General features: G+C 39.5%; 1 protein-coding gene across 3 annotated transcripts in view; it reads right to left on the bottom strand.

The window, feature by feature from the left end:
• The window catches only part of brinp2 (bone morphogenetic protein/retinoic acid inducible neural-specific 2), a 226834-nt gene that overhangs the window by 42165 nt on the left and 161821 nt on the right, over positions 1 to 22848 (bottom strand). For all 3 annotated transcript variants that reach the window (XM_070973808.1, XM_070973809.1, XM_070973810.1), the window contains one exon: positions 15436 to 15672. In XM_070973808.1, the coding sequence (XP_070829909.1) occupies positions 15436 to 15672 (237 nt within the window). The remainder of the gene's footprint in view (positions 1 to 15435; positions 15673 to 22848) is intronic.

Raw genomic sequence — 22848 nt, 5'->3', positions numbered from 1 at the left:
AATATAGACAGGAGTGATGGCCAAAAACATGAGAATAACAGGGAGGTTCATTTTATCTGTTAAATTACTCTCCAGACAAGCAATTTGATACTGACACCAGAGCTCTCTTAGCAATACTTTTATATTTAGCAAAAAAGTGTATTTTGCTACGCTGGTCTGCACCGCAGATTCCCACCGTTGATATGTGGATTTCTCAGATATCAGCCTTGCTTCCACTGGAGAAACTAACTCACTAACTTAACCATAAACTGGACAAATTTTGGAAACTCTGGAAACCCTTGCATACTTTTTTACAGAGACTCTGACTTGTCCACTAACAAATAGTAATATCTGATCTTACCCTGTCATGACAGTTATTCCCTGTACCACGTGTCTCCGTCCACGCCTTTTCCTTGTTATTTTTGTTTCTGTTTTTTTTTATTTTATTTTTTTTATTGTGTATCTGTTTTGTTACAGCACCTGTTGTTGGGGAGGGTATTCCTGTTTTATATCTTTATTTGTTGTACTTAAATTCAAAAATCTAATAAAAAGGAAATAAATAAATAACAGGGAGGTTGCAACAAACCAGAGCTATTCTTGGGAGGTAATCACAAAGAACATCTTATATTATGTGTTCATCAAATGCCCATTTCACAAAAGAAATGCCTCTATATCTACAGACGCATCAGTTCACCTCAGGGGAGCACAGCTGTGGGAAAGGTTGCTGACAGCGTTTGCTTTCTACACACATGAAACATTGTTTGGTACAAGCTCAGAGCTCAGCTGTCTCTGCTTTCCACAGGTCTGGGTCATGACATTGCTTCTTCAAGGACCTCCAGGCAGACTGAAACTTTTATATATATATATATATATAACTCTACCACTGAAATCCACACTTTCAGGAATTTCAGTCAGGGATACTGAACTGTGTGTGTGGCACTGCTTTATCATCATCTTGAAACTGACCCATCCCATACCAGCAGAGTGACTAGGCTATATGCCAGAGTATTTGATGCGGGGGCAGGAGAGACGTGGCAGATCATGTGAAAAGTCAGCAACATTTCAACAATTACAGATTTGCCCTTTAAGTGCTCACGCTATGAGCACATGAACAGTTTGTGGCTGCCAGCAATTGCACAGGTGTGGAAAAGGAGGAGAGAGAGACAGTTCAATGAAGGACACGGTGGAGCTGAAAGTTAATGATGTCCTGAGAAGAAAAATGTGAGTTCAAAAAGGCGAAGGAAGGTGAGAAAATGTGCCTTGAGTTGATGTGGTGTGTTGGAAAAGTGTAGCTGAAAGTTGTAGCTTTGCAGGAGTAGGGTAGTACAGAGCACAAGCGGATCTATGGGACTAATTGAGCCGCTAGTCAGAACACTTTTTAGGGCCATGCCACACAGTGTACAGTAAAGTGAGGATAGGGTAGGGTGAGGTACTCCAGCTTCTGCTTGTCTGTCATCATTGATGTCCTTCATACGTCAAGGAGAAGTTCACTGGATGACCTGCACACGGTATGACTGACGGCAAATTTGCATTCACCGGCTCCCTATCCTGCTGAGACAAGGCTTCCCTGCTTGCCCTCCTTCCTGATTTCAAGCAATGTGCCATTTTGGCTGGCAATTAAGTACAGAAGATACGCTTCTATTGGAGACATTACATCTGCCACTCAACTTGTACCATGGGAATATGGATTCTGTCCATTCTGACATTTCACGCCTGTTGACTATGGAGTAGCACATTAAAGCGGAATTTCACAAGTGAAAGGGACTAGACCCATTTTCAGTCTTGAGGTCAGTCAAGTTAGTTTTCTTCATTCATATGTTCAACTGGTTTACTGTTTTGTTTTTTTCAACAGGTTAAGTGAATCCTCTGTAAGCTCTTTGAGCGAGCCAGCAACTTGGTGACAGCTGTAGAGACCCTATAAAAAAGACTACAGTATAATCTAAGTTTTGTTTTCTGTAGAAAAGAGAGATGATAGAAAAGAAAGATTATCAGGAGAAATGTTGCATTCCTCCACATAGCTATTGTAGTGTATCCTGAAATGTGTGACAAGGTCTTTCATTTCAATAGATTTTCTATTACCTACGCATTAAATGAGAAAGTAGGGATTAAAGCTGTCACCCTGTGTATCACAAATGACTGAGAAAGTTTATTTCATTTTATTTGTTTTTGAAATATTCCCATTTTTAACTTATCTAGGTGTTTACCCTTTGAATCAGTAATAGCCTTTATTCCTCTGTAATCTCTAATGTGATTCTCCTGTCGTTCAAGCCTGGCAACAGATGACACGTAATCTTTTACTGAGTAGTGAATAAAATCATAATGGGGTGAGGATGCTTCATGAAATCCATTAGAGATGAATTCATGTTTGTGTGTGTGTGTGTGTGTGTGTGTGTGTGTGTGTGTGTGTGTGTGTGTGTGTGTGTGTGTGTGTGTGTGTGTGTGTGTGTGTGTTTAGTGATGCATTTGTGGGAACTGATCATTCAGAAGTTACCCTATATGTTATTAAAACTTGCACTTTTTAGAATAGTAATGTTTATTATCATGAATTATTTCAGCCCTGATTAAAACTGTGTTTAGAGAGAAATGTGAACTAGATGTCTGACGTGAATTACATGAATGTGTTTAATGAGTGAATGGTGTGATGCAACCAGAACTTTGCAGAACAGTAATGAAAGAGCTTTTCTTGACGTGCTGTATATTTAGAAAATGCCCCTCTTCCATCTAACACTACATGTTAGTGAAGAACGTACTGCTAAATCTCAAAAGAACTTAATCCAGGCCTTTGGAGGCCAAGTTCCAGCTTCACTTGATGGAAATCTGTTAATGTCCATGTAAGGAAAGGAAAACTCACCTAACCTGCCTGTGAGATCTGAAAGACTGCACCACTCACACTCCATTTCCTCACTAAATCATCGAGTGTCAGGTGCTTTAACTGACACAAAGCAAAGAATTACTGGAGACCAGAGCGCTTCATTAGCAGAACCCTTTCACCAGACACAAAGATCAGTGATGGACAATGCTGCAAACCCCAGACAAGTGGAACCATTTGTTTTATGTTCATTTGTTCCTAGAATATCCGTGCAAGGCAGCTATCTACAGAGAGCACAGGTCCTTGTGCAGCTAAACTGGTTTCTACAGCAGCCCAGAACAGACAAACTAAACACTAGCTCTCTTTGTGTTCTTTGTGCTTTTAGTAGCCAATGTGGAGGAAGGTGAGGTGAGGGGTATTCAGCTGGCTGCATCCTTACCACTTCATGCCACTAAATCCCACACAGTGGATATTTAATGCACTTCACGATGCTCTTTTATTTAAATTATCATTTATGAATTAGTGCATCATGCAAGTCAAACTACACCCATTCTCAATGCCAGCAGTTTTAATTTAGAGAGCGTCACATAATTAAAATAGCTTGGCACCTGGTTCAAAGTCTGTCCCAGCTTGGCTTTTAAGTATAGAATCACAACCAGCTTGCCATTTAGTTACTGGAGGAAGACTGAAGCAGTTTTCCTCTCATTTCTGGATTAACAAGATGCCATTTACAGAGATGACCACATTCTGAGGCCCTTAGAGTCAGTTTACTACTCTACTCTCAAAACTCTTACAAATGTACAACATACTGGCTCTCTACAAAGTTAGAAACGTAATGGAAATAGTTAACACAACCCTTTGGTTTTATGATTGGTTGCTGGCTTTCTGAATTTATGTTTTTGATGCTGTCACTGGTCCACTGCAGTTCCAAAGCAGAACTGCTCAGCCATAGTGTTGACTGCTCATATCACTCATGATATGTCTTATTGCATAACCATCCCATGGATATGTTAACAAGATTAAAACTTGATTTCCACTGGAGTGGGTTTTTTCTTCTTTAGGAGCAGCAGATCATGTGGCCACCTTTTTCTTTTCAGCTTCATTCTTTTTTTTTATTGCTTTTAATATTACAGATTAGAACTGTATCTTCATCTATATGTTTTGAGTCTGAACAGGATTTGTGAAATTTACATGTGTTTAGAGTTTAGGAACTAAGTACATCCTTTAGATTTATGGTGAATAATGAATGCAAAACTCTAAGCCATAATCCTCCCTTTTCTGTCTCACTGGGGGGAAAAAAAAAGAAAGAAAAAAGAATGCTTTATCATTTATGAATTAGTGCATCATGCAAGTCAAACTACACCCATTCTCAATGCCAGCCAGTAAAATAAATTAATAACAGAAATAATATTATTAGTATTTGTTTTATTTCAAGAAGACAAACATTGACTGTTTTCCTCAAAACGTGTAAAGTGAGTGATGCCTGCAGCAACATGTCTGCCTCAAATATGCAACACATGTTTGTATTGCTATGGTTTCCAAACAATGCCATGACGCCCAGCCTCTCGTGCTTCAGAGTCTGGATTAAGGGTTTCTTTATAGTCCAATGTGTTCACCTTGCCAGCGTGTCAGCACATACTTTTGTTTGTTTTCACTCAAAAAGTGCTTTGAGACAATGTTGACAACAGCTATAACAAAAGCGGGAAGAAAGACTTGGCTATGGACTCCTACAGGAAACAAAGAGGAAAGAAATACACAGAAAGATAGAAAGCAAGAAAGAGAAAAAAGACAAAGGAAAAAAGGAAGAAATAAAGAAGAAGCAAAGAAGAGCGCCTGTGCCAAACCCAGTCCTCCTGTGAAATAAATGAGAAAAATGGAATGAGAAAGTGGAGGAAGTATTGCCAAATCTTCAGCCAAGACAAAATCCATCTCTGGGACTAAAATAATCCCTCCTTCTTTTGTTTTTTGACAAATACAGGAAGTGCATGTGTTACATCTACACTCTGAGACAGCATGCTTTATGACAGCAATAAAGGCGGAAACGGGCAGAGATTCAAAGCAGCGGGCTCCTGATAGCGTCGAGCGGAATTCATGCCAGGACTATTTGCAGGTGGTTCCAAGTATCAAACAGATCCCTGTTAGCTTGCAGGGATGCTTTTTAATTAACATAATGGAGGAAGAGAGACAATTAGACAATTTGTACAGCACTGCAAAACTACAAGAGGCATAATAAAATGCAGAACAGAGAAGGTGAAGAAACCATTAGATGTACTGAGAGAGAGAGAGAGAGAGAGAGAGAGAGAGAGAGAGAGAGAGAGAGAGAGAGATGTAAACATTTATGAGCAGGATTTATGGATTCATCCATGACATATGGCTGCCAGTCGTAACAAGGAGATGATGGTTGAACAGTGCTGACTGTCACACATCACCAAGCCTGAATGTATCACCAAGCAAGAGGAACATAAGCGAAGGGCGTTGAACACTTAGTGCAGCAATGTTTACACACAAGTTCATTGCTGTTAACATGAACATTACAGATGTCATAATGAATAAGCAAAAGAGGTCACTTTACACACTATTACCAATGGCAGTCAAAAACACACACTGAAAGTTGCACTGCAGGCTGTGAGTTGTGTAAATTGTTTATTCACCCACATGGAATATAAAATAAAAAATAAATAAATATGGTCCCATTTCCCTGTAGTGATACTTAGCTATGCAGATAGCTTTGGTCTTTGAGATATCTACCTCTACCCAAATACAATGAATGGAATTTAATAGGGACTAGTATACTTTTTTGTAATTTGGGTGAAGCAACCATTTAAGAATTCCAGGACTAAGTTCAGTTTCAGTGTTAAATAACTAGCATTTACTGATCATAGAAACAAAACAAGGTTATCATTTTGTTATTGATAACGCCGCATAAACATGCTGGTAAACATGTGACATGAAGATGAAAAAAAAACCTCATTAAATTCCTTTTTCCATTTTGATTGAATCAAAAATCCTGCCAAAATGACCCATATTATTACTTGCTGATCTGGCGCGCCCAGCAGCTGCAACATATGATCTGCAGTGCAGGACTTTTACAACATCCCTTACATTCAAGCTCTTGCAAAATGAATGAACACAATGCTGATTAAGAGAATCACGCACATAAATCTCTCTGTATTTCACAGTATAACAGAGTTTTAAATCTATGGTGACATTTCCTTGCTGGTGCAACAGAAGTGATACATTTATGTCAACCAGCAATGACTGGTTTGACAAAGCTGTAGGGGGGAGCAACTGTAGCAATGGAGGGCAATAGGCAACAAGTAGTATGCCAGAGCCTATGCCTTATTGATCAAACATTGATCTGATAGTTAATGCTTTACATTTAATGGTATCAGCCCATCCTTCGACCAACACAGAGTGAGCACAGCAGAAGATGAAAGCCTCTCTTTTTAAAGAAGGCTCTAGGAATTCCCACCCTCCCTCACTCTGTCTTTCTCTCAGTGGGGAGTTAACACTGCCTCCTCTCCACCCATGGTGCTGGGAATTGAATCTCAATTACTGAGAAACTCTGCTTTATGTTTCATGTATGAGTGACCTCATTAGTTAGTTACACCCTCTCCCCACCTTCTGAAACACGTATGGTGGCCATGAACTCACATTCCTCATATCAGCTGAGGCAATGTCCTGAGGATCCAGCTTAATGCTTTGGTTGTTGGGTGGAACATACCACTAAAATGGTAATTCTAACCCTTATCAGAATCCCATTATATGACTGGCTCTTAAATTTGGCACTTCATCTGGTGAGTCAGAGTCACCTGTGGTGGCTCAGGTTAGTTAATTAACTTCTAAAGCCACACTTAGAGAGAAATCTGTCCCAGTGATGCTCTCTCTGGTAGTAATGGGCCATTCTGTCCAGCTGACTGAATACATACATTAATGTATCACTTTGAATTAATTCTCACTCAGTATGATTGACCTATTATTTTCCTGAAAGTAGGCCTATCAACAGATATTCTAAATTAAAATTTATGATTGCATTGTAAAAAAAAATCCAAACATTTGATTGTGAAAATTGAGATTGTGGAGAAAACACTGCCCCGGCTGGTGCACTGAAAGCACTGCATGACCGACAAGGACAGGAGTCACAAAATAAGTTTCTGCTCCCCGAGTCAGGTGAAAATGATTTCACTACACTACATGCTGTTTTCACTGCTTCTCTCATGTCCGCCCTCTTTGTTGTTCCTCTCCTGATTCAGTAAATTAAGGATTTTTGTCGACCAATCCAGAGTTGGTGATGATTGCTGGAACAGTGAAAGACAAATAAAGAAGGTCTTGATGAGTTTTATTTTGTTTCTGTCCAGTTTGTCTGTATTACGATTTCTGTGATAGTCTGGTAGCTTTGGCGAGAGCAATGTAACAGCTGTTTCTGGTTAAACAAAACTTTCTTACTCTTTAACACAAATGTTCTCAGTAGGGATTCTGTCCATAATGTTGTCAGACACTTAGAATAATAATCTGAGCCTGTTAGTAGCAAAAACACTTTCAGTGGACGTACACTAATGATGGGCAAACACCCAGAGGGATTACAATGTAGCCCATTTCTTGGCTGCTGGCTGCAGCATTTCTTGCTAGATACTGAACCAATTTAAAAAAATTGTTGTTTCCATTCATCACGCACACACGAAAACATGGGAAAATAGAGCCCATATTCAGATAATATTTGACCAGAATTTCTCCTGTTTTCCAAAAATTGAATTCTTTAAATCTTTCAGAGGACCGGCACCAACTGGAAACTGCGCACGCACACACACACACACACACACACACACACACACACACACACACACACACACACACACACACACACACACACACACACACACATATATTAAAAAGACATTTATTTTCAAATCATGCATAAGTAGTATGTATTGGCTTGGATGTATTGGATATACAGTAGGATGTATTGGTTTGCGCCACCTTACGGACTTCATAAATATATAAATATACATTCATATGGTTCAAACCGATGCAGTTTCTCCAGATGGAATAATCAATTTGACAGCTCTAACTTGAAAGTAAGTTACACTAAACATGGGCCCTGTAGTTTATTTGTTTATATACCTGAAATACTCACAAGACCACCAAATGCACTAATCCACAGCTGAAAACAGCATCCAACAAATTCACCTCCAAAATTTTAACTGTACATATAGGACCCTGTACAGATGCAGCAGCCTCGAAATTCCCCTCCCAGCCAGAGGCCATCCAGCTCCCAGCCGGCTCCCAGCCGGCTGCCAGCCAGCTACCAGTCCCCCCCCTCCTCTTGGGGGTGTGCCCAGAATCCACTATAAACACGCCTCTTCATTCAATTGCAGGGTGTCACCAGGAGATGGCGTGTCCCTCACAGGAACACATCTCAAGGGCAAAGATTTTTACTCCACTACATTCATCTGCTTTAGTAGGCTTATTTGTAGTTAGGCAGTCACAGTTACTCAACTATTTTACGTTGATTATTTAAATCAACTTAGAAAAATATTTCTCGCACAAAGTCTTAAAAAAGTCATAAATGTGTGTTTCCATCAGCCTGTTTTAATGCATATTTTCGATTTGCAAACAGGAAATTCCTAAGTTTTTCTCTTACAATAAATTGTATGAATTACATTCATGATTGAATGTAGGTGTCGTGCGGGGGATGAGGCTCGCTGGCTGCGGAGGGAGAGTTGATGTTGTAGTAAGAACCTGTCTGCCTGGTCTAACATGATGAAGTCATGTTGAACACTTCCGTTTCCCAAAAAAACATTTATTTGAGGTGCAGCGGCACAATATTAATATCAAACACGCGTCCACAACGCCTGACGTAAAAAATGCATTCTTGGTGTGCTTCTGAGTACTATGTTTTCCCACGACTATAACTTTTTTTAATAGTTACTGTTTATATTCATTGCGTGAACAGTCACACAGACAGAGTGATGAAAAAGATCAGTGATAATTAACTACAGTACATTAAGCCTATGATGTTGAACATCGCAGTGCGCAGTGCGAGCCGTCTGCGGCGCTCCGCAGCCGCCTGTGAAGGCAAACGAAATCTGGAACCTTTCAGCTCAATGACATGACTTTGAAAGCACCAAGTGACTTGTTTTAACGAATTTCGTTAGATTAAAATATGTAGAACTGTAAAATATCACTTCCATGAGGCTGTTCAGTCAGACATTAACAGATCACAGGCTGAAATTGGCATTTCATCCTCCCATCCCTCCCTCTTCAGCGCACTGTAAATGATTTCTGTCCAGTAATACACAGTACACACACATACAGGACTCTGCGTATTGCTGGTCACCGCATCAAATAGCGACCCGCAAATCTAAAATGCGCTACAAACAGGAAACCCACCAACTGAAAAGCAGAGTGGCTCCGCGAATCAGGCAGAGTGTTAAACATTTAACTTTTTAGCAGTTCAGAATGCTAGAAAAACGCGACGCACAACTTCTGTTATTCATGATTAATTTTCTGGGCTCAAATCACTCGGCACGCAGAGATGCGCTGGGAGCCTCTCCAAAGGTGGAGAGAGATGTGGAGGAAAAGGCAGGATGGGCAGATGAGCAGATCCAAGAAGTTTGTGAACGAGCACTACAATAATGTGGATGATTAAGCATAATTATATTTAAAAAACTGCACAGGGTGCTCTACTAGACAAGCAGTTTTTCTTACAGCAGTGGAGGCTATGTGCAGATCTAATGAACGACTCAGCAAAGCTGACACGGTAACCAATTATAATGACTGCTCCTCCTGGTGGACTGATCGAGCGAGTGCAGGTAGTTTCCGCAAATGGAGCTTAGGGGCGTTACGAGTTGGCCCCGCGCCGGTGATGTCATCGCAGGGGATCTCATTACAGTCACGAACCCGCCTACTGCAGAGCAGGGACCGGTCACGGACCCGCCAGGGCCCCAGCATGAGATTAGGGGAATTTCGAGGCCGCTACATCTGTATAAATAATATAAGTTTGCCTCAGTAGAACTGAATGGGCTTACACATCAGTGAACACTGAAAGACAGACAAAACACATTTTTGGTTTTGGCCTTCTTGTGGTATTTGTTAATAATAAAAACAGAGATAGAAGTTTAAAATGGAGTACATAGAATCCATAAAATCATAGCTAGCTAGGAATAGCCCGGAAATCATAGCTAGTTAAAGGCTAAAGTGAAAAGATACGTTTTTAGCTTTCTTTAAAAAATATTCAAGCCAGCTTCCCTGACATCTGTAGGCAGTGAACAATGAATTTAGCAATGTAGCTTGGTACTAGCATTGTATACAAGAAGGAGGGCCTTAAAATCAATCCTGAACGCTACAGGAAGTCAGTGCAGAGCAGCTAAAACTGAACTAATGTGCTCTCTCCTCTTAGCTCTGTTTAATAGCTGAGCTGCAGCATCGTTTGGTTCAGCACAAATGTACAGCTGTGTGTCATCTGCATAACTATGGAAACATACATTGCGCTCTTGAATGATGTAACCAAGTGGCAGCATGTATACTGAGAACAGTAATGGACCGAGACAGGTCACTTGTGCAATCCCAGAACAGTCATGTTCCTCAGACACATGGTCTCCAAGACTTTTCTCTATGATGTTTGTTTTAAGCCAGTTTAACACACAGTGAGAGAGATCAACCAACTGTTCAAGACGATTAATTAAGATATCAATCGTATCAAATGCTGCAAATGAGGACAAGAACTGAGACCTTATTTACATCAGAATTTAGTCAAAGGTTGCTTATCATTTCAGTCAGAGCAGTTTCAGTGCTATGGTACATTCTAAAGCCTGACTGGAATTTCAGAAAGCAGCACTGAAGCTGTCTTTTCCAATATCTTACTGATGAATGGAAGGTTGGATATCAGCCTATTATTGGTGAAAGTAGTACTATCTAGGTTGGGTTTCTTTAGTAATGGTTTTACAACAGCTGTTTTAAAGGCATCTTGTAAGACACCTGCTTGTAGAGATGTATTGATAATCTTCAGGAAATGATTGAAGCACCTACTTTAAAATGCTGTAGGTATAGGGCCAACACAGGAGGTGGAGGAGGACAAGTTACACTTTGTGACAGTCATGCAGAGCTCGGCTGGCTCTAATTGAAGGTATTTGGTTCTGAACAATGTAGGTTTTTCACAATTTGTAAAAAGACAAGAAAAAAAGGAAAATCAAGAATAATCACAGCCTTAACTTTTAGAACTACTTAATGTTGGTGTGTTCTAGAACACGTGGGAGACGGTGGCATCTGAAACTTGAAAGGGACTTGAGCAGATGAGACGTAATGTATATACAGTTTAATGTTAAGACCATTCATATTCAGGTAAACCACACACAGCACATAGAAACTCCTCGTCACAAATGAAAAAAAAAAAAAACAAACAAACTTGTGTCACCGTACCTGAGCTGAGAAGGACATTGTCAAAGAAATTACAGCACTTATAATTTGGAATGTGCCTCACATTGCACACATTGTATAGGCACAAGTACAGGATTAGGGAATCTAGTGCTAAGCCTTGAAGCTGGCTGTGTTTTCCAATTTCACAAAACCAAAGGTGTGATGTTCCAACTTATTCACACCTTCCCAGGACATCTTGCCTCCCAAACCGAACATGAGACCTATCCAGAAAAAAAAAAAAAAAGAAAAGAAAAAAAGAGGATCTTTACAGCTCCTGCAATTTGTGTGTGTGTGTGTGTGTGTGTAGCTTCGGGTCTTAAATTGAGGAAATGAGTGGCTGAGGTTTGAGGGTATTATTTTCCTCTTTTCTCTCAAACATGGACACACACACTGATTTAGTCTCTTCCTTGTCCTCCTTCTGTCTCCCTGACACATATGAACAAGCGCATTCTCTCTCTCTCTCTCTCTCTCTCTCTCTCTCTCTCTCTCTCTCTCTCTCTCTCTCACACACACACACACACACACACACACACACACACACACACACACACACACACAATCCTTGCAGTTGTTTTTCACTCGCCACAATAAATTTATCAGCCCATCCCAGCAGAGGAGATTCAGCCCAACTGCCTGAGCACCCCCAGAGGCCAGAAACCACTGTGCATGTGTGTGAGTGCAAGTGTGAAAAAGAGAGAAGATGCAAAAGAGGGAAAGAGAGTGAGAGAGGGGAGCTCTGAAAGTCAAACAATATTTGCCATGTAGATTACCCTCCTCTCATCTCTCTGCATTCATTTTTTATCTCAGCTTGCCTTGTGCGAGTCTGGTTAAGTGTATGAATGTGTAAGTGGACTGTGTGTGTCCCTCAAAATTAGATCAAACTTTGCCAATCTCCTGGATGCATGCGTGTGGGTGTATGGTATATGCCTGTCTGTGTTGTCACTGTGTGTGTGTGTGTGTGTGTGTGTGTGTGTGTGTGTGTGTGTGTGTGTGTGTGTGTGTGTGTGTGTGTGTGTGTGATGAACCAAAGAGCCTTCCATGATATTTTTAGCTATTTACTCAAACAAACAAGCCTCTAAAAGTACTAAACCTGATTTTTTATGACAAACAGCACAAAGTTAAGCTCCTGACAAAAACCAGAATGTCAGCAGAACAAGAAAAGCTTGGCAATTACACTCCTGCCTCCCCTCTTTTCAATCCTGTGTCAGTGCATCTTTATAAAGATTTAATATGCAGCAAAAAAGGCAAGTTTGCAAAGTCAGGTGCTGTCAAAATGAGCCTAAGTGAATGCACAGAAATGCTGTTTACCTCTGTAATGTCACTCACTAAGCAATTTCCAGATAAATGGCAGCAGACACACAATCACATGAACTCTGAAGGGAAACACAACACACCCACAAAGTTTAAGAAAAGCTGCCAGAAACCTGTTCCCAATTAAATCCCCCAACACCTTCCAAGTCATTAAGAAGTGAGCTGATGTGTTGAGATGTAGCAAAAAAAGAAGAAGAAGAAGAAAAAAAAGAGGTGAAGCTTCAGACAATTTAGGAAGTGATGCCTGAACTGTTCTGCATCACTGCCGCCATTACATCACACACCTGTGTCTCGCTCTCAGTGATGAATAGTTTCGATAAAGCTGCCTGGCTTGGTGGAAATCGATTTAACAAGAGTGAGACTGTACACCTGATGGGGCCTCTGTCACTGTGGCTCAGCATGCTGAGACACAACTTTCACTCTGCTGGCTCTAAACTTTGTCACTCATTAGCATATTAGGTGTAACAATAGAGCAGTTTGAAAAAGTACGCTGAAAATGGATAACAAGCTGAGTTCCACTGAGTAATAATGTAAGTCAGAACGTTTGGTGTTTTTAGAGAATGAATTTGAGACAATATTGAATTCTCAATTAAATTTCTGTAATAATCAACTTTCCAGAGACAGCATTTGTTCAGTAGAAATAACTCTGACTGCTGTGAAGTTATCCTCCACGCTGTATAAATACAGTCCATTTACTGTTTCTGCACAAGTTCAAATGACTTATTCTAATTCTATCAGACAACAAAGCAAACATGGAGTAAAGGTTTGCTGTTGTATGTTTTGTCACGTGAGAGAATCGAACAGTGTGAGAATCTTTCAATGGCTACAAAAAAGTACACTCTATGTTATAAGCAACAAAAGTCAGATTTCTCAATAATGAAAAGAACATCCCACACCCACACTAACTTCTGGTTTGGCTGCTACAGCCTGTTTTCCTGAAGTGGTTGAGCACAATCAGATATGTCTCTGAAAGTACCTTCATATCTTTGTTCGTAAGCAACCAGGTGTAAACCAAGAGTCTGAGGGAAAAGTATAGATACTTCGTATCAATGAGGGGCAGTAGGGTGATACCGCCACAATGACACACAGAAAGAACAAGAAGAAGATGACCACATTAAACATGTCAGCTTTACTTGCCCTGACAAATTTTAGAAATAATCAAATTATCAAAAGCCACTGCTTCACTATGAACCACAGAGGTTTCGGTGACCCGGGACGGTTGCACATTTTGAGAGGTTGGTAGCTTTGGGAACACGGCAACATTTCAACAGTGAAGTCCAAAAGGGCAGTCAATGCTTTACCATGACTGAAAACTCTGGACACAAGTATGGCAAGCATGGTGGGTCAAAATTGATCCAGGAAGTCTTGGCTAACTTGAGTGGTTTGTTGGAATCTGTCTATCATGCCTCTAGCCCAGTCAGACTGTGATATTACTACATTTCCATATGTCCACAAGTAACCTTGTGAGGAAGATGTAAGTACCATTCAGTTATCATTACAATTTTAGAACTGGAAAAATGAGTTCAAACTAAATGGAATTAACCTTTAAATCAAGGAAACAACACAGCCGTCCCCTTACAAATGACACACTTCTAAATTCAGTATAGGGATGCAATATTAGGAGTATTGCTGCTGCAGCCTTGCTCAGCCAGTCATGACCAGCAGCTTATAGTAGCCATTGTTAGCAAACTAAACTAGATATAGCTTTATCACTGACAGTTTGCTGACTTTATGACTCTTCCGTACTTGTGCTTCTGTTGCATTATGTTTAAGCACTTACACTTATACCATAATTGTGACTTGTGGCTATTGTTCAGCAAATGCTTCATGGTCTTGCTTTAAAAGGTGGACGCTAAAACGTTGCATGTTAGTCATGTGCTGTAGCGCGAGAGATTCAGCAATCATTTCAGTTGCTTGCTCATTTGGAGCTTACTTGACAAAACATTCCAGGGTAAAAACAGCTGGCTGATGGACCCATTATTATACTTTAACTATCCCTCAACCCTGATTGAGAAATAGATCATCACTAGGAAATGTAAAAAAGACACTGTCCTGTCTTTACTCCCAGAGAACAACAGCTCAACAGTTTTCTCTATGCAACACCACATACAGTGAGGCAAAACATGAACACTGAAAAATGCAGTTCCATAGATGCTCATGTATCAGGTTTTCTTATACAGTAATGTCTCTGCATGAAAAAAAATCAGCTTATCACACATCATTGATGACTGTACTCTAGCTGTCAGTAAATACCACGAGTGATTATGAACACAGTTAGAACAACACTTCACAGGTACACGCTGAATAAACAGTGTTGAGAATAAACTGCATCCAGCTCAGAGGTATAAATCACCAACATCCCACGTGCTACATCTGTAACTGGAACAGAGCAATCTTATACAACATAGTCTCTGTCCAGCTGTCCAGAGCTCCTCTCTCTTATTCACTGTAACACAGTACATCCTCAGCCTGTCTCAACACTGAGCCAAAATGGTCCTGATCATGTAATAATAAGGGTATTTATCAACTGAGCCTGATGTAATATGAACTTAAAGCCTCAAACAGCACTTCAAACTACAATTTATTTATCTGTTGTTTCAAATTTCAGTGGAATTATTAATTGAAAGGATTTGGTTGAAAGAGCATATTTTCAAGGTTACAATTTAGGAGAGAATACCTACTGACACAAGTTTGTCATATAGCCAAAAAAAAAAATCATTCTACATTAAAAACTTGAACACTGTCAACTGTGGGAGGGATAGTAGACCAATCTTTTTCTGGTCTGAGGGTTTTATTCAGGCTTCTTTGCTCTTGTTTGGTTACTGCTGGTGTCTGGATTTCACTCCCTGCTAGTCCAAATATTGTACAACCATATTGTATTGTATATTCCATATATCCCAAATATATATTCCATTCTGTACCTGAGTCCATGAACTCTTGGTTGAAGCTGCTCCAGGCCTCTTTGCTCTTCTCCAGGTTCTCCTCCATGACCTTGATGTCAGCGAAGGGACAGTTGCATTCTGGGAAGCGGGGAGAGCACCGGCACCAGCAGTCATTGTTGCGGCAGAGCAACTCGCCCTCTGAGTTGCATGCCACATAGCTGAGGGCTGCCTCCACAAAACGCCCACGAAGGAACTCTGGCAGGACATCTTGCAAGCCTGGAAAAAAAAAAGCAAAACACATGGTGAGGTATTTCTTCATTTTCAGAATTAAGTGTTTCTTCACAGGCTGATTCCACATGCCTCACATGTCATTCTTGTAAGGCTGAAAGTAGAACTGTTGAGAATGCGGGGCTGCATTTTTAGACTTTGAACAGAAAATCAAGGATTTTTTGGTACACTGAAGAACATTTCAGGGAAAAAAATTCTTAGCATAACATTTGTACTCATACAATTTCTTAAAGAATTATAAACATTCATTTTCAACAAGTCAGGGTGTTAAATTATATTTCCTTAAAAGCAACAATCATTGCAGTCTTAGCAGCTGGGAATCACCGCAGGATGTTGGATGGGAATCTTGTTCTCAAAGGCCTCTTTTCACAAGCTGCAACTGAACGCTCCTTTAAACATGATTTTTAATGTAATGCAGTCACAGTCCATGACACTAAAATGACAACTCTAATTCCAGCTCCAATATATGCATTAATCATGAGCTATTAAAATGCTCATCTGCAGTACAACCTGTGTACCATCATGTGATATTACATAGAGATACTAATAAAATCTCCTTTCATGGCTGAGGCCAAAAGAGATGACAAATGTTCAGACGACGGCTCATCAGCTGGCTCTGTCTATCATGTGGGGTGCTGTGCTTTAAAAGAACACTCACGAAATTTGAAATGGCTCTCTGTTCTGTGGCTGACTGACGATGTGGCGGCATTAACAGTGAGAGCTGCATTACAGGACTGGGACCCTCAGACTTCTCCAACAATTCATCTATCCCTGTCATTATTACCACCAGAGAACACATGAAATACCACAACAAAGAAATTCCCTCTGGCCCTGATCTCAATAACTTGAAATATATAAACATATGTGACCCCCCTGCTGTTCCTCCCCAAACATCACAGAGGTCACTGAACACGGCACTTTTAAATGTGAGATCTCTTTCAAATAAGACCTTTCTTATAAATGACCTTATTTTAGAGAAGAATCTTGATGATATGTTTTTAACTGAAACGTGGCTTGGCACTGATGGAGCTGCAACCATCACTGAAGCCTCACCCCCCCATTATGACTTTTCATATTCTATTAGAAATGGTAGAAGAGGAGGGGGACAGCCACAATTCTTTTAGCAGCACATGGTTTTAAGAACATTTTTTTTGGTGAATACATGTCTTTTGAATATCACTCTTTTCATTTTGGCAGCCCTCCCACACTATGTTTGACAATCTACAGACCACCCCAACGATGCACCTCTTTTATCACAGAATTCTCAGAACTCCTCTTGATTATCCACGCTAAATATAACAGGATTATTATTTTAGGTGATTTTAATATTCATGTGGATAATAAATCAGACTCTTTGAGTTTAGATTTTTTAAACTTAATTAACTGCATGAATTTCATCCAACATATTAAACAGCCCACCCACAACAGAGGACATGTAATAGACCTGGTCATAACCCATGGCCTGTCAGTACAGGTTTCCTCTGTTGTGGATGTGGGCTTATCAGATCATTTCTGTGTCTTTTTTAAGGTAAATAATTTTAAGCAACAGGAAATTACAGAACATACTGTAAGGAAACACTATCTGACATATGAAGTGGCTGCAAGTTTTATTGATATTTTATGATCAATCAATGATATTCCTCCTGAGATTTTACCTTCTTCTTGTGATTGTATTGTCAGCACTTTACATAGTGGCACCAGTAAAACTTAAAAAGATTAAAACAAACTCAAAACCTCCCTGGAGAAACAGTGACATAATAAAACTGAAGAGAAACTGCAGAATAGCAGAGAGAAAATGGCAGAAAAACAAACTAACAGTTCATTTTCAGATTTTTTAGGAACAGTTGACCATCTACAAGAAGGCAGTTAAAAATGCAAGGCAAGAACATTTTTCAAAATTAATCGGTAACAATCACAAAAATCCAAGTCCTTTTTTCAACCATTGACCATTTAATTAATCCTGTTTGTAACCAACCTCTTGAACTAAACCTTTCATGTGAAGATCTTGCAGTCCACTTCAGAAGCAAAATAGATACTATTAGATCTAATCTTTTGCATTTTAATTTTTCAGAATCTTCGCTTTTAAATGAGGAAACACTGGCCACTTTGCCACACTTGCCATTTTTAAGTAAGATTTTAGAAAAACTTGTTTCTAACCAATTAAATGATTTTATGACCTTGACAAACACTGCTGAAATAAATCAATCTGGTTTTAGAAAATATCACAGTATGGAGACAGCACTAGTTAAAATTGTCATTGACATTGAAAATTGACATCAGGTCAAACGCGGACACAAAAATGCTGTCTGTCTTGATGCTTTTAGATTTGAGTGCAGCATTTGACACAGGAGATCATACTCCAAAATTTAATTGGCACTTTATCTGGTACTGTTTTTAACTGGTTCAAATCACATCTCACTGACAGGAAATTCTATGTCAGCATGGGTGAACATGCATCTAGTTTTTATCATATGATATGCAGTGTTCCCCAGGGGTCAATTTTAGGTCCAACCCTTTTTAACCTATACATGCTATCACTTGGAAATGTCCTCAGGAGGCACGGCATCAACTTTCACAGCTATGCAGATGACACACAACTTTACATTGCCATGTCTCCTGATGACACAGGACCATTTGATGTCCTTTTTAACTGTATTTCCGACATTAAATCCTGGGTGGCAGAGAACTTTCTGCAGCTCAACCAGGATAAAACTCAGGTTTTAGTTATTGGTACAGCAGACCAGTGAGAGAAACTGGATAGCAAACTACAAGCTGTCTCTTTTAGCCCATGTCAACAAGTCATAAATCTTCTGAATGAAAAGTGCTAAACAAATAAAATTCTTCTTCTTGTTATTATTATTATTATTATTATTATTATTATTATTATTATTATTATTATTATTATTATTATTATTATTATCACAGGATAAAAAAATGTTGTTTTCTCCAGAGCAGCTCGGCTTGTATCATTTTCAGTAGCAGCTCTTGCGGCACATACATTGGTGCATATACAATGAGTTTAGAAGCCTGCTCAGGGGGATTTTAGTAGGTTTGGGAGCAATCAATAGCAAAAGTCATCTAGTCTGCAGTTGTCACAAAAAACAGGTTGTTTCCTATCAGCAGACATGGTTCAAGTGTGACTACAGGGACAACAGTAGCTCTTCAAGAGGTTAGCATAGATGCTTTAGCATCAGTTCTATCTAGTATTTCTTCACTGAGAGAAGAGCAAGCATCAGCATGGAAGATACATCTTTTTGCTCTTTTCCCCTGGCTTTGGCTGCCTGACTACATGCCTTGTTGATTTAATTGGTTGAGGTGATAGACAGTGATAGAGAGATGGTTCATTCAATCACCTGCCAAGTATTTTTTGAAAGTGCCTGACCTTTTCCAAACAGTTTCCAAGAAAAACTTCCCATACGGTTGTGTGTAACAAACTATGTGGTGGGTCAGGTTAACCATTTAGTGTCTGGGTAAGATGAACCTACTGTAGAGTACTGAATTTGGAACATTTTCCATTCGGCTACGAACAGGATATATTGTACATTCTACTCAGTCATAGTTACTTTGGACCCACAACACTACAAAATGAATTAAATCCACCCATTTCACTTCTTAGCACTTTTGCAATAAGTCACAACACCAAACATTCATACAAAGGATTTTCTGGTATCTGTTCATGACATTTCTGCCTCAGGCATTTCTCTCTTGAGTAGGCTTTTTTCACAGAAGACGTGTTGACATGTCGCAGTAGCAAAAGCACAGGTGTAAATAATAAACCTAACGAAGGCTGAATTCCTTTTGTTCATGCTGGCTCCCTGCCATGGCACATTGAACATAGAGCTATTGCAAACATTATCAGTAACACCTGTGGTTTTTACTACTCTGCCAACTGTAAAATATCTGCTGTGAAAAAGGCCTACTGGCAAAGTTTTCACAACTACCTGCTGAAAAATGGAGCCCATGGGCAAATACACAAATTCGTGGCAAATGGAATCAAACACTGAGCAAATTCTTTTACACAAACATATTAGAGAAAGTGGACGGGCACCTAGACTTTGCACCAAGGTCAATCGTTCACTCTTCTATGATAAGCAAATCTACCAGTGCAACCATTATATGTGTTAGGATATATTTCCAAAACTATTAGAGTTTCACATTTGGATGTGAGTAAGAGAATTAAAAACTGGATATTACATACAGTACAGACTAAAATGGATTTTGTTTTCACAAACATGTTTTTTTGTTTTTTGTTTATAAAATAAGATTCAGAATGTACAAACTGAGGACCCAAGCCACAGAGTCGATAACAATTAAATGCTCAAGCGGTGGAAAACGGTCGTCTTCATGTCCTTGAACAGCGGGGTATCATCACAGTTTAAATTTCACTGCTTTCATTATTTAAATAAGGCTGTATTAAAATACAGTGGTATGCTAATTAGGTGCCAAAGTTTCATGACTGCGCAGTCTATTAAACCAAATCAAAAGTCGATGTGTGATGCATCGTCATCTGCTCAAAACCAGCAGGCGGCTTTGAGAAGACTTGCCGTGTGGTGCTCATGCTGCTTCTCTGAATCTGTCTGTTGGTCCATGTGCCTCTTCCTGTATGTCTAATAATCATCAATTTGTTGTGTCAAAAGCTTCCTCTCTCCCCGCTTCACAATCTGACTCTGGATGATTTTCAACAGCCAAGCCAATCCCACTGTGCCCTGCTATGAATATGCATGTCTCTTCTTTGGTATTTACTCTTTCAATGGCTTGGAAAGAGATGTAATTAGTCGCATTTCTCCTCTTCCATGGTTTGGCAGGTGCTTTAAGGTTTTTGCATGTGTGTGTTTGTGTGTGTACTAGTTGCAAGTCTGGCAGGGGTTTCTTCAGTTTGGGAGACAGCTAAATAACACTCTTCCCATCGCCAGTTGCTATCCCACTTCCTCTGTCTCTCTTCCACTTCACTGTTTGCTGATCTTTCTTTCTTTCTTTCTTTCTTTCTTTCTTTCTTTCTTTCTTTCTTTCTTTCTTTCTTTCTTTCTTTCTTTCTGTCACTATGTCACATTTGGAAAGTTCATGTGTCATTTTACTACTGCAGTTGTTGCAGCAGTAGCAAAAGTAGTTTCTGAATAAGCCATGGCATTAATAGTCAGATCCGTCTGTTTTGAACTGTTGTCATGCAATGAACATTTATAACGTAAATGTATAATGAAGAAAAGCAGCTCAGAACGAGCGCCATTGATTCTATTCATTTTCTTCTCCTGAGCACCCCTACACTTTCCTTTAATTTATTATTCCCAGGTGGAATTAACATGGTTAATTTATTTTAGAAATAGAAATCCTTGCCATTGACTGGTGGGTCAAATCACATCTGAGAGTTTGGCTGTATTCTACAGTAAGTGTTGCAAATACAGTTAACATTGTAAGAGAGATCTTTTAGCTCTCAAACTAAAGGTGTAGCTACGATGCACTGGAACAGTTTAAATTGCTGTTTCATTAAAACGTGCTAGAGTGGAAGCAGTAGCATTCAACTAGTGGACAATGCTATTGTAATAGACATTAATGTTAGATACAGGTAGATTTTTTTTCCTTTGACCAGTGAGAACACATGTTTTTAAAATGACAAGTCACTGACTGTTCACTGTGAGCACAGAGGGCTTAGTATGACTGTTTGGCCCTCATGCACAGTGTGCTAAGTGATCAGTTGTGAGGACTATGTCATCCTTTTTGTGGTTGTCTGCTCAGTGTCCCCATATGTTTACTTTTTGTCCATTAGTAACAGTTAGTCAGTCAGTGCAGTGTCTCCATACAGTCCATGTACCACTTTTAAGATAATTCATGCCACATACAACGTTGCAATTCAGACTGTGTTCTTGATCAGATGTCGGCATGGGGAATGGGTCATTAGAGGCCAAATTACCCAGTAAGTGGACTTTGTGTTAAGACTGTTTATCAAAGCACTGTTTTGCAGTGCTATTTCTATCTCAATACTATTTCTCAGTTATTAATTAAGCATTTCTTTTGGTACCACAGCCAGAATTATCTGTTGCTTCTACAACTTCCATGATAGTGGACTAACACTATTAACACTAGAAAAAACTTGATAACAGTCTTCATGTATATATTATACATAATATGGTATGTGTTCTGTATATCATATGTGGTTTTACAATAAGCAGTATTCCAGCCCCAGATGTTAACATAGCAATCGTGTAGTTATAGTAGAGAATTAAGGAAGAGACCATCTGTTCTGTGTTTTTTCAACATGGCTGTCAGACAGAGTGAAACACTTGCTGGTCACTCCTCTTCCCACTTTGCTGCTTTTCACCTTTGACACACGTTTTTGCAGCAGCACATTAGTATTCAGCAAAATGCTCGCCTTTTTAATCTGTGGATCCAAAATGAACAAAAATGCACACTTCAACATGTCACACAATTTGTCTAGGATGAATATTAACCCCTCTTTGGTATTTCACATCATTTGAAGCCATACAAGCAGCAAAGCTGCAATTAAACCTGTATGCATGTTGCTGACGGGGGGGGCGATGTGACAGCTTTTTTCATGTTAAAACGGGCCTTTAACCTGACGGAATTGTCACGCATAAAATCTGAATAGGGGATTAGATTAAAAAAAGAATCACATCCTCAAACATTTGAATGGGAGCTAAAATGAAAGTCTTTTCACCACCTGGTGAGCACATCACTGAGTGAGAGCCCTCCATGGTACATATCAACTTCACGAGAGCTTAGGAAACAGCCTTTTTCTCATACAGATTTCCTCAGACCATATATTGCAGAACGACACCATCCTGTACACAGGCATTTCATTTCACAATCCTTTTTGTAGTATTTAATTGAATTACTTGTTTTAAAAAAGATATTCAGATTGAAGGTACCGTTTAGAGTTTTTGACCACCTGTGGTACTACTAAGCTATTAATGTTTTCTTTGTATTTTGTACTACAGTATTAACATTGGCAGGAGAACACTGGTCATGAAGCCTGATACTGGACTCCATGGTGGTTTTCATTGATTCAAATTCAAGTTGCTCATCCAGTGCTTTGGTCCACTTTTGTGTTCTGATTTGCGTTAGCATCACCATCTCTGGCACCACAGGGATCAGGTTGTAGTTTTCCCCTAAACTCACAAAACAGTCACATTTTAACCTTGTTGAAACTAT

This window comes from Chaetodon trifascialis, chromosome 11, assembly GCF_039877785.1.
Source record: "Chaetodon trifascialis isolate fChaTrf1 chromosome 11, fChaTrf1.hap1, whole genome shotgun sequence".
Classification (NCBI taxonomy): Eukaryota; Metazoa; Chordata; class Actinopteri; order Chaetodontiformes; family Chaetodontidae; genus Chaetodon; species Chaetodon trifascialis.
This window is presented reverse-complemented; position numbering and strand designations above follow the sequence as displayed.